Below are 13,446 nucleotides of genomic sequence, written 5' to 3' on the forward strand. Positions count from 1 at the left end.
CCCACTCACCCTGTCAGTATTCAACGCACCCCCCCTCATACGCCAATTCCCCCTCGCTCGGGGAATTGGCGTATGCGGCTCTAGAAGCAGCGAGACTCGCGGCTAAAAACAGCGAGTTTTCTGCATTAGCCGTGGGTCCTGTGACGGCGAGGATTTCCAGGACGTTGAATAGAGCGAGCGGCCGGCGCGGGGGTTAAACAGCGAGGATCGCTGGTTTTCTGCAATCCTCGCTGTTTAACCCCCTCGCCGGCCACATTAAATACCTGCCAAAGGCTTACTGAATTACTGGTGTGATGTGTTATATTGTCTCTTTACGCAGGCTTGGAGATCACTCACCATCTGCCACAGAATGTCCCCGGAAGTCACCTTAAACCGAATAGCTCCGCCACTCTCTCCGTTCATTTCCAGCGTGGTCAGAAATGGGAAAGTTGGGCTGGATTCTACCAGCTGCCTCAGGATAACTGACCTGAAATCCGGGTAAGCAGCCACGTGGCCAAGCTTTGCACACTGTTCCTGCATTGTCCTCATAAATCAATGCTGCAGTCGTTCTGTGAGACTCTGCTATAGTCAGTCACAGGGGCCCATTCAGAGCCATTCGTACACGCTGCGATAATCCAACGACCAGGCATGTGCACATTACCCTGTGCGCATGCTAGCCTTCGCTCGCAGCTGGCAGGGTGATTGACACCCAGCGGGCGTTTGTGTGGGTGCCGCTGGCGTTTGCTGGGCAGAAATCACAGGCGTTCTCCGGTTGTTGGGAGGGCCGATGATATCATCATCAGCCTCCTGCTCTCCTCGGCCTTTGCAGCGCTGCGAGCAGGGGGAAATCATTTGATGGTAAATGATGTTCCCTCTGTGTGCATGGCTACATACGTGTGCACGGCTACATACGTGTGCACAGGGGTGGTATAGTGTGGGAGGTCGTCCGTTTGGTGGGGCAGTGGCTCTCTGGGCTCGGATGAGTAGGTCTGAATCGGGTCTACAATGCGACCAGACAGGATTAAGGGGTGGGGGGTGGGCAGGGGGTCAGTACCCCACATATTGACAGTGTAATATTCTCCCGTGAATTTTGCGGCCAGTACTGACAAGTGGGAGGGGGCCCCCTGTCCCCGGGACCCCCAAATGCTTAATTCGGCCCTGCGACCAGATGCACCAGGAGATGGTGCTCAGTAATTTGACGTTTGACTTGTTTTTTTTTTTACTCATGTGCGGGTTTTTTGGAATTGGAGATGTCGCCCATAGCAACCAATCCAATTCCAGTATTTATCTTCTAGAAGGTTTCTGGATGAATAATACGTAGAATTGGATTTGTTGCTATGGGCGACATCTCCAATTCTAAAAACCTGCACTTTCGAAAATATACCCCTCATTCTCTATGAAGTGCTATGATACATATCGATGCCAGCAGGGTGACACGGGAGTAGCTCACTCAGGCCAAGCAGATCCCGCTGTGTGGCCGATGGAGGCTGGGTTATGAGGACACATCTGTAAATGCACTCACCTCTCCGGTACCGAGGGCCACATCCGACACTATAGCCATGATTGGATGCAGCCATGATAACATTGGCATCTGTGTACCATCCTACAGATGGAGTCGGCCTCATGCTTGTAGTGGCTGGCGATAGAATCGCCAGGCCCCGCCATCTGTTGGAAGGGGGTGTGTGCACTAGACGCTTGCACACCCTGTTCCGATGGAGCTCCCCGCTGCCGTTCGCCACCTTCCCTGGTCCCCACTGCCTCCCCGAACCCCCCCTAACCCTGCCCGTCTCCCGGAAGCAGAGCCGGGCAGGGTCCGCCGCCGAGCGACTAGGACACGCATGCATGTGAGATGCTCGCGCGTCGCAGTCTGATGGAGTCCCTCTCTGCCAGCGGGGACATTCTGCCGAGCGCTGGCAGTGAATGAGAGCGGCGCCTTCTGTATTCTAGTTCTACAATACACAATTCAGAGGTCTATTGAGTATTCTAGAGTACGTACAATCCAGAACACCGGCTGTATGTCCTTCATGGGAAACACTTCTAGAGTGGCCGATTCAGACCTGTTCATTCGGGTCCAAATTCCATCCTGTCCCCAATGATGGGGGACTGCGCATAGGTGCTAATGTGCACATGCAGCAAGTGCCGCTTCATTCGCCGAGGTGTTGCATTGGCATGCCCACAAATACCAGACTTGCCTACTTTTGAAAAGTAGTTTTAGGGAGATTATAGTTGGTAGTAGAATTTTGAGGGGGCGTGTCATGCTCCACCCAAAGGGCGTGTCTCTTTCCATATATGGAGAGATTGTGAAAAGAGATTGTGACTGTGGCACCTAGAAGCGTGGGTGTGTACTGCTACATCTGACAGGAATCTTTTACAATGACTTATATACAAATGTAGATGAGCCCCAAAGCAGTCAGTAAGAGCTACTATACTTGGTAAAGTGCTGGGAATTGGTGCTGATGATTCAATGTAAATGTATCTGTCTCTCATTCCTTTTTCCCAAAAAATGTAACAGTGTAATGTGGGCTAGGTGAAATGAGGGAGATTGCTAGACTAATGAGGGAGAGAGGGAGATTGCTGCTATGTCAGGGAGTCTCCTGCAGAATGCAGCAGGGGAGGTAACTATGATGTAACAGTGTAATGTGGGCTAGGTGACATGAGGGAGATTGCTAGACTAATGAGGGAGAGAGGGAGATTGCTGCTATGTCAGGGAGTCTCCTGCAGAATGCAGCAGGGGAGGTAACTATGATGTAACAGTGTAATGTGGGCTAGGTGACATGAGGGAGATTGCTAGACTAATGAGGGAGAGAGGGAGATTGCTGCTATGTCAGGGAGTCTTCTGCAGAATGCAGGAGGGAAGGTAACTATGATGTAACAGTGTAATGTGGGCTAGGTGACATGAGGGAGATTGCTAGACTAATGAGGGAGAGGGAGATTGCTGCTATGTCAGGGAGTCTCCTGCAGGAGGGGAGGTAACTATGATGTAACAGTGTAATGTGGGCTAGGTGACATGAGGGAGATTGCTAGACTAATGAGGGAGAGAGGGAGATTGCTGCTATGTCAGGGAGTCTCCTGCAGGAGGGGAGGTAACTATGATGTAACAGTGTAATGTGGGCTAGGTGACATGGGGGAGATTGCTAGACTAATGAGGGAGAGAGGGAGATTGCTGCTATGTCAGGGAGTCTCCTGCAGGAGGGGAGGTAACTATGATGTAACAGTGTAATGTGGGCTAGGTGACATGGGGGAGATTGCTAGACTAATGAGGGAGAGAGGGAGATTGCTGCTATGTCAGGGAGTCTCCTGCAGGAGGGGAGGTAACTATGATGTAACAGTGTAATGTGGGCTAGGTGACATGAGGGAGATTGGTAGACTAATGAGGGAGAGAGGGAGATTGCTGATATGTCAGGGAGTCTCCTGCAGAATGCAGGAGGGGAGGTAACTATGATGTAACAGTGTAATGTGGTCTATGTGACATGAGGTAGATTGCTAGACTAATGAGGGAGAGAGGGAGATTGCTGCTATGTCAGGGAGTCTCCTGCAGAATGCAGGAGGGGAGGTAACTATGGTGTAACTGTAATGTGGGCTAGGTGACATGAGGGAGATTGCTAGACTAATGAGGGAGAGAGGGAGATTGCTGATATGTCAGGGAGTCTCCTGCAGAATGCAGGAGGGGAGGTAACTATGATGTAACAGTGTAATGTGGTCTATGTGACATGAGGTAGATTGCTAGACTAATGAGGGAGATTGCTGCTATGTCAGGGAGTCTCATGCAGGAGGGGAGGTAACTATGGTGTAACAGTGTAATGTGGGCTAGGTGACATGAGGGAGATTGCTAGACTAATGAGGGAGAGAGGGAGATTGCTGCTATGTCAGGGAGTCTCCTGCAGAATGCAGGATGGGAGGTAACTATGACAAATACGGTGGACACGTCCATAGAAACGGTGGGCGGACCCCAGGGAACGCAAGCATGCCCGTCTCCTCGGGCGGGCGGATGAGGTCGCATGACGTCAGCGCCTGCCCTCAATTTGCCGCAGACCGTTCATCTGATAAGTGAGTCCTGGCTTACTTGTTTCAGAAGCGAACGGAGGAAAATATCATTCATAGGACAGTAACCATCAAATGACTTTATCCTCTGTGCGAGCGGATGTGTAAGCATAGACATCCGCTGGCAGCACGGCGATTCGGGTGGGGGTGGTGATAACCTGCTCACTAGGCTGCGAGTATCCGTAGCCTCGCGAGCAGGTCTGAATTAGGTATACGCTGCCCCATGCGAGCCTGCTGGATCCAGTCACACGCTGCTCACCATCTAATGATTTTCCCACTGTGTGCCGTCTGTCCGTAGCCCAGGACTTGGCAGCTGCTGCGATAGAATCAGGCTGATCAGGGGCGGAGCTAACGTTACACGCCCTCCCTCCAAACTCCCGGACAGGCCCGAGCTTTCCCTGACACTCCCAGTAAACGGCCAGTTACCACCCATAAACGCCGCCTTCCTGTCAATCACCTTGCTTACAGCCAGCAATTAAAAAATAGTAGCAGGATTTCATCACAAGACCGCTTCGCGCATGTGTACCCCTGGACGTATGCATTTGCAGTCTATCGGAAATTGTCCTGGCTACGAATTCGCTGCCGTTTGACCAGGTCTGAATCAGGCCCCTAATGAGAAGAGGACACCGACCAATGATGTTTTACATTTATTTTCTTATATTAAAAAGTAACTTGGTATATGTTAGACATAGGGCTGCAAATGTCAGAATTCCTCAAAAGCATCATCATTAATAGGACCCACACGCACAGACCGTGCTATGGCCCTTATTCAGATCTGATCGAGGTACAAATTTGTTCTCAAAATGTGCAAAACCACGTGCACTGCAGGTGGGGCAGATGTAACATGTGCAGTGAGAGTTAGATTTGCGTGGGGTGTGTTGAAACTGAAATCTAAATTTCATTGTAAAAATAAAGCAGCCAGTATTTACCCTGCACAGAAACAAAATAACTCACACAAATCTAACTCTCTCTGCACATGTTACTTCTGCCCCACCTGCAGTGCACATGGTTTTGTCCATTTTGAGAACAAATTTGTACTGCGATCAGATCTTAATAAGGGCCAGTGTGTGTTTGGTGATGGTCCCGGATTGGTACATAGTAATCCTATATAACAATAGACTAACGCTGCTCCTTGCCTCTATGGTGGGAATTCAAATGCATTGCGCACCGGCAGCCACTAGAGGACACCCGATGGAGCAAGTCAAGTATTGGATGGTGGCTGGTCTCTTAGGGGTACATCAGTAGCCAGGGATGGTGTCCCCTATGTAGTGGAAATGCAGGTTTATGTTTATGCAACGTGTGAGATGTTGCCCCTAGCAACCAGATAAATAACTAGAAACTGATTGGTTGCAATGGGCAACATCTCTCACGTCTAAAAACCTCACACTTCAGTACGTTTACCCCACAGAGACTAGGCACAAGAGGGAATGTACTTGGGGTCTGATTCAGATATGCCTGGGTCTGCAGGGATACCCCTGCTTCTGCTCCATGCCCGCCAGCCTATGGCCTCTCCTGGTGCGAATGGCCCGGCCAGTGTGAAAATCTCATATTTGCTCATGCGCAAACCCTGACCATCGGGGACTGGGCCAATTCGGCCCGCTACGAGCAGGTCTGAATCGGCCCGTTGGTGACATTGGCTCCCTGATCTTGTATACTGTATTGTGTAGATCTGTTTGTCATTGGATTCTCATTGTCTGTTTTAGCTGCACCTCACTGACCCCGGGGCCCAGCTGTGACCGCTTCAAACTGCACATCCCCTATGCCGGGGAGACCCTGAAATGTAAGTATCGCCTATTGCACAGTAGCATTACGCACCCTGATTAAGGAACCCGGAGCCGGGCTATTTTTTTATTAATATTTCATAAATGTGTCTAAAAATAAAGTGGGTGCTTTTAATAAATGAGTATAAAAATATGATTTAGAATTAGCTGGTAGTTACTTGTCATTTTACAGGATAAGAACTTTTGGGGCCCAAGAGGTATAGAGACCCTACAATAGATCTGGTGCACAATGTGAACCTTTAGAATACCACATAGAGATCTCTGTCCCTGTGTCGCACGTAGAGATCTCTGTCCCTGTGTCGCACGTGGAGATCGCTGTCCCTGTGTCGCACGTGGAGATCGCTGTCCCTGTGTCGCACGTGGAGATCGCTGTCCCTGTGTCACGCATAGAGATCTCTGTCCCTGTGTCACACATAGAGATCTCTGTCCCTGTGTCGCACGTGGAGATCTCTGTCCCTGTGTCGCACGTGGAGATCTCTGTCCCTGTGTCGCACGTAGAGATAGCTGTCCCTGTGTCGCACGTAGAGATCGCTGTCCCTGTGTCGCACGTGGAGATCGCTGTCCCTGTGTCGCACGTGGAGATCGCTGTCCCTGTGTCGCACGTGGAGATCGCTGTCCCTGTGTCACGCACAGAGATCTCTGTCCCTGTGTCACACATAGAGATCTCTGTCCCTGTGTCGCACGTGGAGATCTCTGTCCCTGTGTCGCACGTGGAGATCTCTGTCCCTGTGTCGCACGTAGAGATCTCTGTCCCTGTGTCGCACGTAGAGATAGCTGTCCCTGTGTCGCACGTAGAGATAGCTGTCCCTGTGTCGCACGTAGAGATAGCTGTCCCTGTGTCGCACGTAGAGATCGCTGTCCCTGTGTCGCACGTAGAGATCGCTGTCCCTGTGTCGCACGTAGAGATCGCTGTCCCTGTGTCACACATAGAGATCTCTGTCCCTGTGTCACACATAGAGATCTCTGTCCCTGTGTCGCACGTGGAGATCTCTGTCCCTGTGTCGCACGTGGAGATCTCTGTCCCTGTGTCGCACGTGGAGATCTCTGTCCCACGTGGAGACCTCTGTCCTTGTGTCGCACGTGGAGACCTCTGTCCCTGTGTCGCATGTGGAGACCTCTGTCCCTGTGTCGCACGTGGAGACCTCTGTCCCTGTGTCGCACTTGAAGACCTCTGTCCCTGTGTCGCACGTGGAGACCTCTGTCCCTGTGTCGCACGTGGAGATCTCTGTCCCTGTGTCGCACGTAGAGATCTCTGTCCCTGTGTCGCACGTAGAGATAGCTGTCCCTGTGTCGCACGTAGAGATAGCTGTCCCTGTGTCGCACGTAGAGATCGCTGTCCCTGTGTCGCACGTAGAGATCGCTGTCCCTGTGTCGCACGTAGAGATCGCTGTCCCTGTGTCGCACGTAGAGATCGCTGTCCCTGTGTCACACATAGAGATCTCTGTCCCTGTGTCGCACGTGGAGATCTCTGTCCCTGTGTCGCACGTGGAGATCTCTGTCCCTGTGTCGCACGTGGAGATCTCTGTCCCACGTGGAGACCTCTGTCCTTGTGTCGCACGTGGAGACCTCTGTCCCTGTGTCGCACGTGGAGACCTCTGTCCCTGTGTCGCACGTGGAGACCTCTGTCCCTGTGTCGCACTTGAAGACCTCTGTCCCTGTGTCGCACGTGGAGACCTCTGTCCCTGTGTCGCACGTGGAGACCTCTGTCCCTGTGTCGCACGTGGAGACCTCTGTCCCTGTGTCGCACGTGGAGACCTCTGTCCCTGTGTCGCACGTGGAGACCTCTGTCCCTGTGTCGCACGTGGAGACCTCTGTCCCTGTGTCGCACGTGGAGACCTCTGTCCCTGTGTCGCACGTGGAGACCTCTGTCCCTGTGTCGCACGTGGAGACCTCTGTCCCTGTGTCGCACGTGGAGACCTCTGTCCCTGTGTCGCACGTGGAGACCTCTGTCCCTATGCCACCCTGTCACCGCTTCCTCTTCCATCCAACACCGGGAACACTGGGCTGGGGGCAGCTTGGTATCACTGCCTGCTGCGCTGTCCTCTCCTATGCACAAATAACACAGGCTATATTTAGTGTGGCTCGGAATAGCTGTAATAACCAGTCACATAATTACCATGTTATTAACCATCTGCAGGAGACATTGCCGATGTTCCCGGAGCTTCTGTCTCTTGTGGTTCCCTCCATATCCCGTACTCTCCGGTTATCATGCACTGACCAAGCCGTTACTTCCTGCTGCTGTTACACCATCAGAGGTTAGGGTCTGTCCTCCTACCATCCTGTACTGATACTACAGTATTTATTACTAGTTATTTATATAACGCACACATATTCCGCAGCGCTGTACAGAGAATATTTGAACAGTCACATCAGTCCCTGCCCCAGTGGCGCCTACAGTTGGAACTGTTATCGTGAACTGTTGGGGGGTACTTGAGGACCAGGGTTGGGAACCACTGCTGTAGACAATAGAGGTAATAGTATTCTAGATTCTAGTCACTGAAGTGGGTAATATAGTATTCATAGTACAGTATAAAACATTGATGGCCAATCCCAGCCCTCTGGACCCCTAACAGTTCATTAATTCTGTGGTTCCCAACCCCAGTCCTCAAATACCCCCACACAGTCCACGTTTTCCAGTGGAGTTTTAAAATGTGACAGTTGGTGATCTACAGCGCACCAACTGGGTGACTTGGAAAACCCGAACTGGTAGGAGTACTCGAGGACCGGGATTTGGAACCACTGCATGATCTCCCAACCACTTGTGGGTTCTTAGCGTGGGTCAGCTTGTGGCTTATCACATGACGCATTGCAGGTACACATCCTACAGCCACGTGCTCAGGTAGCGTGGCACCTAGCCGCTTACTACTTGTTCCGCACTGTGGTCTGGCAGAGATCGTACTTAGTAATACAGGTCAGTATGGCTTTTGGCCGCTATACTCCTGTGACACCGGAACCCTCGTGTAAGTATGGGCACTCGGCCAGTGTAAGACCTTAGCCAGGAGGATGAAGCACGGCATTAAGTGGTCTATATTTGGCCAGCAGTTCCCATCCTCCGCACAGCGAGCAGCAGGATCCTGTGTGGTTTCGTTCTGCATTAATGCTTCTTCACCAACACAGTGTTATTTTTAACTCCGGCTGTAATTCAGATAACCACGCTTTGCTGCGGTGAGGAGCAAGCGTTTATCTCCATCCGATCAGCCGCCGGAAATCGCGTGCTGCGCGCTGATTAATCTGATGACCTGCCGAGCTGTGCCCTGCAAACCGCGCAGAGAAATCTAACGCACCCTTCTATCGGCAGTAGTCTTAACCCTTTCACTGCTGGAGGAAAGGAAACCCAGAATCTGCACTGTCCCCAGCTCTCCCCTCTCTTAGGCTTAACCCTTTGAGTTCCAACACCGCTGTGAGAGATGCGCAAAATAACTGCTAAAAAATGCCAGCGTCGCTCACATTTGTTATATAAATTCAAATAAAAAAAATATGTAAAAATAATATAAAAAGATTCTATTTCCTATATAAGGTAACATTATAGGTCATTATGATGAATAACAAATGTTTTCTTTGGCAATATTTGCTCATGTGAATAACAAATGATGAATAACAAATGTTTTCTTTGGCAATTTTCTCACCTATTTTGACACATTTTACTTGGCACTCAAAGGGTTAAGCATCAGAAAACCTGAGATGAGTGGTACACAGATCCACCAATTGTTATTCCTTGCTTTCCATCCTAATGGGAGTACCTCGTATCCAGTTCTTTATAAGGCCACGCCTGGCTGCAAGGTACACACAGTAAATCAGGAAGCGGTACATTGCGGACATACCTTAAAGAGTGTATCATAAAGTACAGTCCAAGCCAAGCATTTGTAACACCACGGATTCAACTGAGAATGTAGTAGGGATGTGCCTTAATTTAAAGGGGTAGATGTATTAAGCCCGGTGAATGGAAGGTGATAATACATCAGCCAATAAGCTCCTAACTGTCATATTACAGACTGGTTTAAAAAATGACAGGAGCTGATTGGCTGTTGTGTTATCAGCTAAGGCTGGGGCCACACATAGCGGCACAGCGTAATCTACTGCACTTTGGTTCCTATGCAGCCACCCACACATTAGCGACAGGCCTGCAGCCGCTGGTCCCCGTTGGCAGTGGCCGGATATTGTTCTGCAGGATCTGGCGACACTGCTGTGTGTGCCGCCACCCCCCCCCTTGCAGTCAAGGGGGTCCTGCTGAACGGGACCCACTTGGCTGCTATGTGTGGCCCAAGCCTAACACACTGTCTGCATATGGAAGGTAGTACAGGTTGAGTATCCCTTATCCAAAATGTTTGGGACCAGGAGAATTTTGGATAACGGATTATTCCGTATTTCAGAATATTTTAATATTTGCATGATGTATCATGAGGTATCTTGCATTTATGTTGTACATATACATCAAACACATGAAATAAACACAAATATATTTTATTTGTGCATAAAACAAGGTTTCAAAACATGAAACAAAGTTTGTGTACAATCTCAGGCACTGAATTTAAATGCCAAGCAATCCTTGTCTTGCACATATATAGTGGTAGTTACATATCATTCCCTCAGTAATGCTGTTACAGATGTCCCCAGTAAGTTTTTAGCAAAAAAAAAATTTTTTTGTTCACTGTTTGGAATGTATGGTTTTCTGAATAATTCGGATAACCGATATTCGGATACGGGATACTCAACCTGTACAGCCTTATAGGGCACTATCTGCATGTGGAAGGTAGTACAATCTTATAGGGCACTATCTGTGTATGGAAGGTATTCTGGTCTAATATAGCACTATCTGCGTATGGAAGGTAGTACGATCTTATAGGGCACTATCTGGGTATGGAAGGTAGTACGGTCTTATAGGGCACTACCTGCGTATGGAAGGTAGTACTATAGGGCACTATCTGCATATGGAAGGTAGTACGGTCTTATAGGGCACTACCTTCGTATGGAAGGTAGTACGGTCTTATATAGCACTATCTGCATATGGAAGGTAGTACTATAGGGCACTATCTGCATATGGAAGGTAGTATGGTCTTATAGGGCACTACCTGGGTATGGAAGGTAGTACGGTCCTATAGGGCACTACCTGCGTATGGAAGGTAGTACGGTCTTATATAGCACTATCTGCATATGGAAGGTAGTACTATAGGGCACTATCTGCGTATGGAAGGTAGTATGGTCTTATAGGGCACTACCTGGGTATGGAAGGTAGTACGGTCTTATAGGGCACTACCTGTGTATGGAAGGTAGTACGGTCTTATAGGGCACTACCTGGGTATGGAAGGTAGTACGGTCTTATAGGGCACTATCTGCATATGGAAGGTAGTACTATAGGGCACTATCTGCGTATGGAAGGTAGTATGGTCTTATAGGGCACTACCTGGGTATGGAAGGTAGTACGGTCTTATAGGGCACTACCTGTGTATGGAAGGTAGTACGGTCTTATAGGGCACTACCTGGGTATGGAAGGTAGTACGGTCTTATAGGGCACTATCTGCATATGGAAGGTAGTACTATAGGGCACTATCTGCGTATGGAAGGTAACACTATCTTATAGGGCACTACCTGCGTATGGAAGGTAGTACAGACTTATAGGACACAATCTGTGTATGGAAGGTTTTATGGTCTTATATAGCACTACAGGTTGAGTATCCCTTATCTGAAATGCTCGGGACCACAAGCATTTCGGATAAGTGATTTTTCCGGTTTTTGTATATATATTTTTTATCATACTTACCTGGATAAGGATAGTTGGATAAGGGTTACTCAATTATTGTCTTATAGCTGCACATTACATTTATCGTATCGGACCCATCCTTAGCACCCACGATGTTGAGTCTGATCCATAGGTTGTGCCAGATGTGAAGCACCACTAACACAAACCTATATGCAGCTGCGGGCAGCAGGGTCCATGCCACGCAGGACAGGGGCAGCGCAGGCAGGTGGACGGACAGCAGGGTCTATGAATGGCGGCCGGCCAATCTTTTCAAAATATTTTTTTAAATTCACCAGCCACTTCCTGCCCTGCCTCCCGGCAAATACCGCTACGTGCTCCCAGCCACTGCTCTGACCCCACTCCCCCCCGCTAGCTCCCCGGGAGTTCTTGCATGCAATAAATCGCATGTGAGCCTCCCTGGGAGCTCAAGGGCATACAAGTCGGACTAATGTATGGGGGCCTTTACAGTCCTGGTTTTAGTGGTATCCAACCTTGAACACAGATGGATAAATCAAAGTAACCGGTCCTGCTATAAGTAACCGGTCCTGCTATAAGTAACCGGTCCTGCTATAAGTTACTAAAGACAATGGGGGAAATTTACTAAGCTGAATATGGCTATTTTGGAATGTCTTAAGATGAGCAATCGTTACATGTGAGAAGCGGCTTCATAACCCATGACACATCGTAGTAATCCATGATTATGCTGTCATGTCTTCTAGGGGACATCCTGTTCAATGCTCTGTATCCGGAATTGCCTCCTGACTTTATCTTTGGAGAGGATGCTGAATTTCTCCCCGAGCCGTCTGCGCTCCCGGTAAGCTCTCAAGATGCGTAGAACGCTCTCTCTCTTACTGATAACACTTGGAATCGTTGAGTGAAAGTGGTTATTGCCTATATGTACAATCCGCCATATGTTGTCGCACAGTCTTTCAGTGTAAATCAAAATCGTTGTAGTCCCTTTAGCCAGTAACTATAACGAAGCCTCAATGTTATAGGTTAGATTCCTGGGGCCCCCACCCGGCCACCTAGTAGAGTGGGCAAGTCTCCCGGATGCTGTCCGCAGTTCCACCAAGAGTGGGCGGTTCGTGGGTGCCAATGATTATGTACACTCTGAACTACCACGTGGCATAACCACGTCCCCGCTTACAGTGATTTAATCACATAATTGTATAGTGAGGAAGTGGCCACGATGGCGCGTTCGTGTAGCCACGTCACATAGATTAGAGTTCTGTTAAAGATATGATGTTGCCATTACCAACCAATCAGAATCTACTTATTTATGTAGCGCCTTCTAGAAGATAATAGATAGAATCTGGTTGGTTGCCAATAGGAACATCCCATATTTAATAGAACTCCCATCTCAGTCTATAAACCCCTAATACCCGTTTTACATCACAAAAATAACACAGGTGGATCCCTGGTTGTTGCTGGGTCGTCCCGGGTCTCTGTGCAGTGTGAAAGGGCCTTCTTGAGTTTCTCAGGTCCAGCAAACCCTGCATTCTGACCTGGGTTATAAGAAAGGTAACCGGGTCCTTTTCACACTGTGGCGGAGGCAACGTCGGCTCCAGTCACTGCCTCCTCCCCCCGACCTTGATGACATGCCACTGCCCCTCCCTTATCTAACGTCAGTGACCCAACATATTGCCGGATCGCTATGGGCAACCAAATATTGCAAATCAGGGTCTCTACCTGAAGGCCCCATGCCCAAATCCCGGCTGCGACCTGTCATTTGCGATGTGAAAGGGGTACTATACCATATTTACACCAAGATGCCGGGTCGCATCAGGGTTTTTGGATCCGCTGGTTGGCCCCTTTTACACTGTGTCCTCATCTGGCATAATTCGAGTCTGGTCCTGAGCTGATGCTTGGAGATGACACAATCTATAAGCACGGGGAAATCCACCAGCC

At 49.4% G+C, this 13,446-nt stretch overlaps 1 protein-coding gene across 2 annotated transcripts in view; it reads left to right on the plus strand.

The window, feature by feature from the left end:
* Positions 1 to 13,446, plus strand: part of BABAM2 (BRISC and BRCA1 A complex member 2) — a 159,990-nt gene that overhangs the window by 9,862 nt on the left and 136,682 nt on the right. For both annotated transcript variants that reach the window (XM_083175467.1, XM_083175466.1), the window contains exons 2-4: positions 320 to 477; positions 5,724 to 5,800; positions 12,258 to 12,352. In XM_083175467.1, the coding sequence (XP_083031593.1) occupies positions 350 to 477; positions 5,724 to 5,800; positions 12,258 to 12,352 (300 nt within the window). In that variant the 5' untranslated portion in view covers positions 320 to 349. The remainder of the gene's footprint in view (positions 1 to 319; positions 478 to 5,723; positions 5,801 to 12,257; positions 12,353 to 13,446) is intronic.

Source organism: Crinia signifera, chromosome 3, assembly GCF_055691185.1.
Source record: "Crinia signifera chromosome 3, ASM5569118v1, whole genome shotgun sequence".
Classification (NCBI taxonomy): domain Eukaryota; kingdom Metazoa; phylum Chordata; class Amphibia; order Anura; family Myobatrachidae; genus Crinia; species Crinia signifera.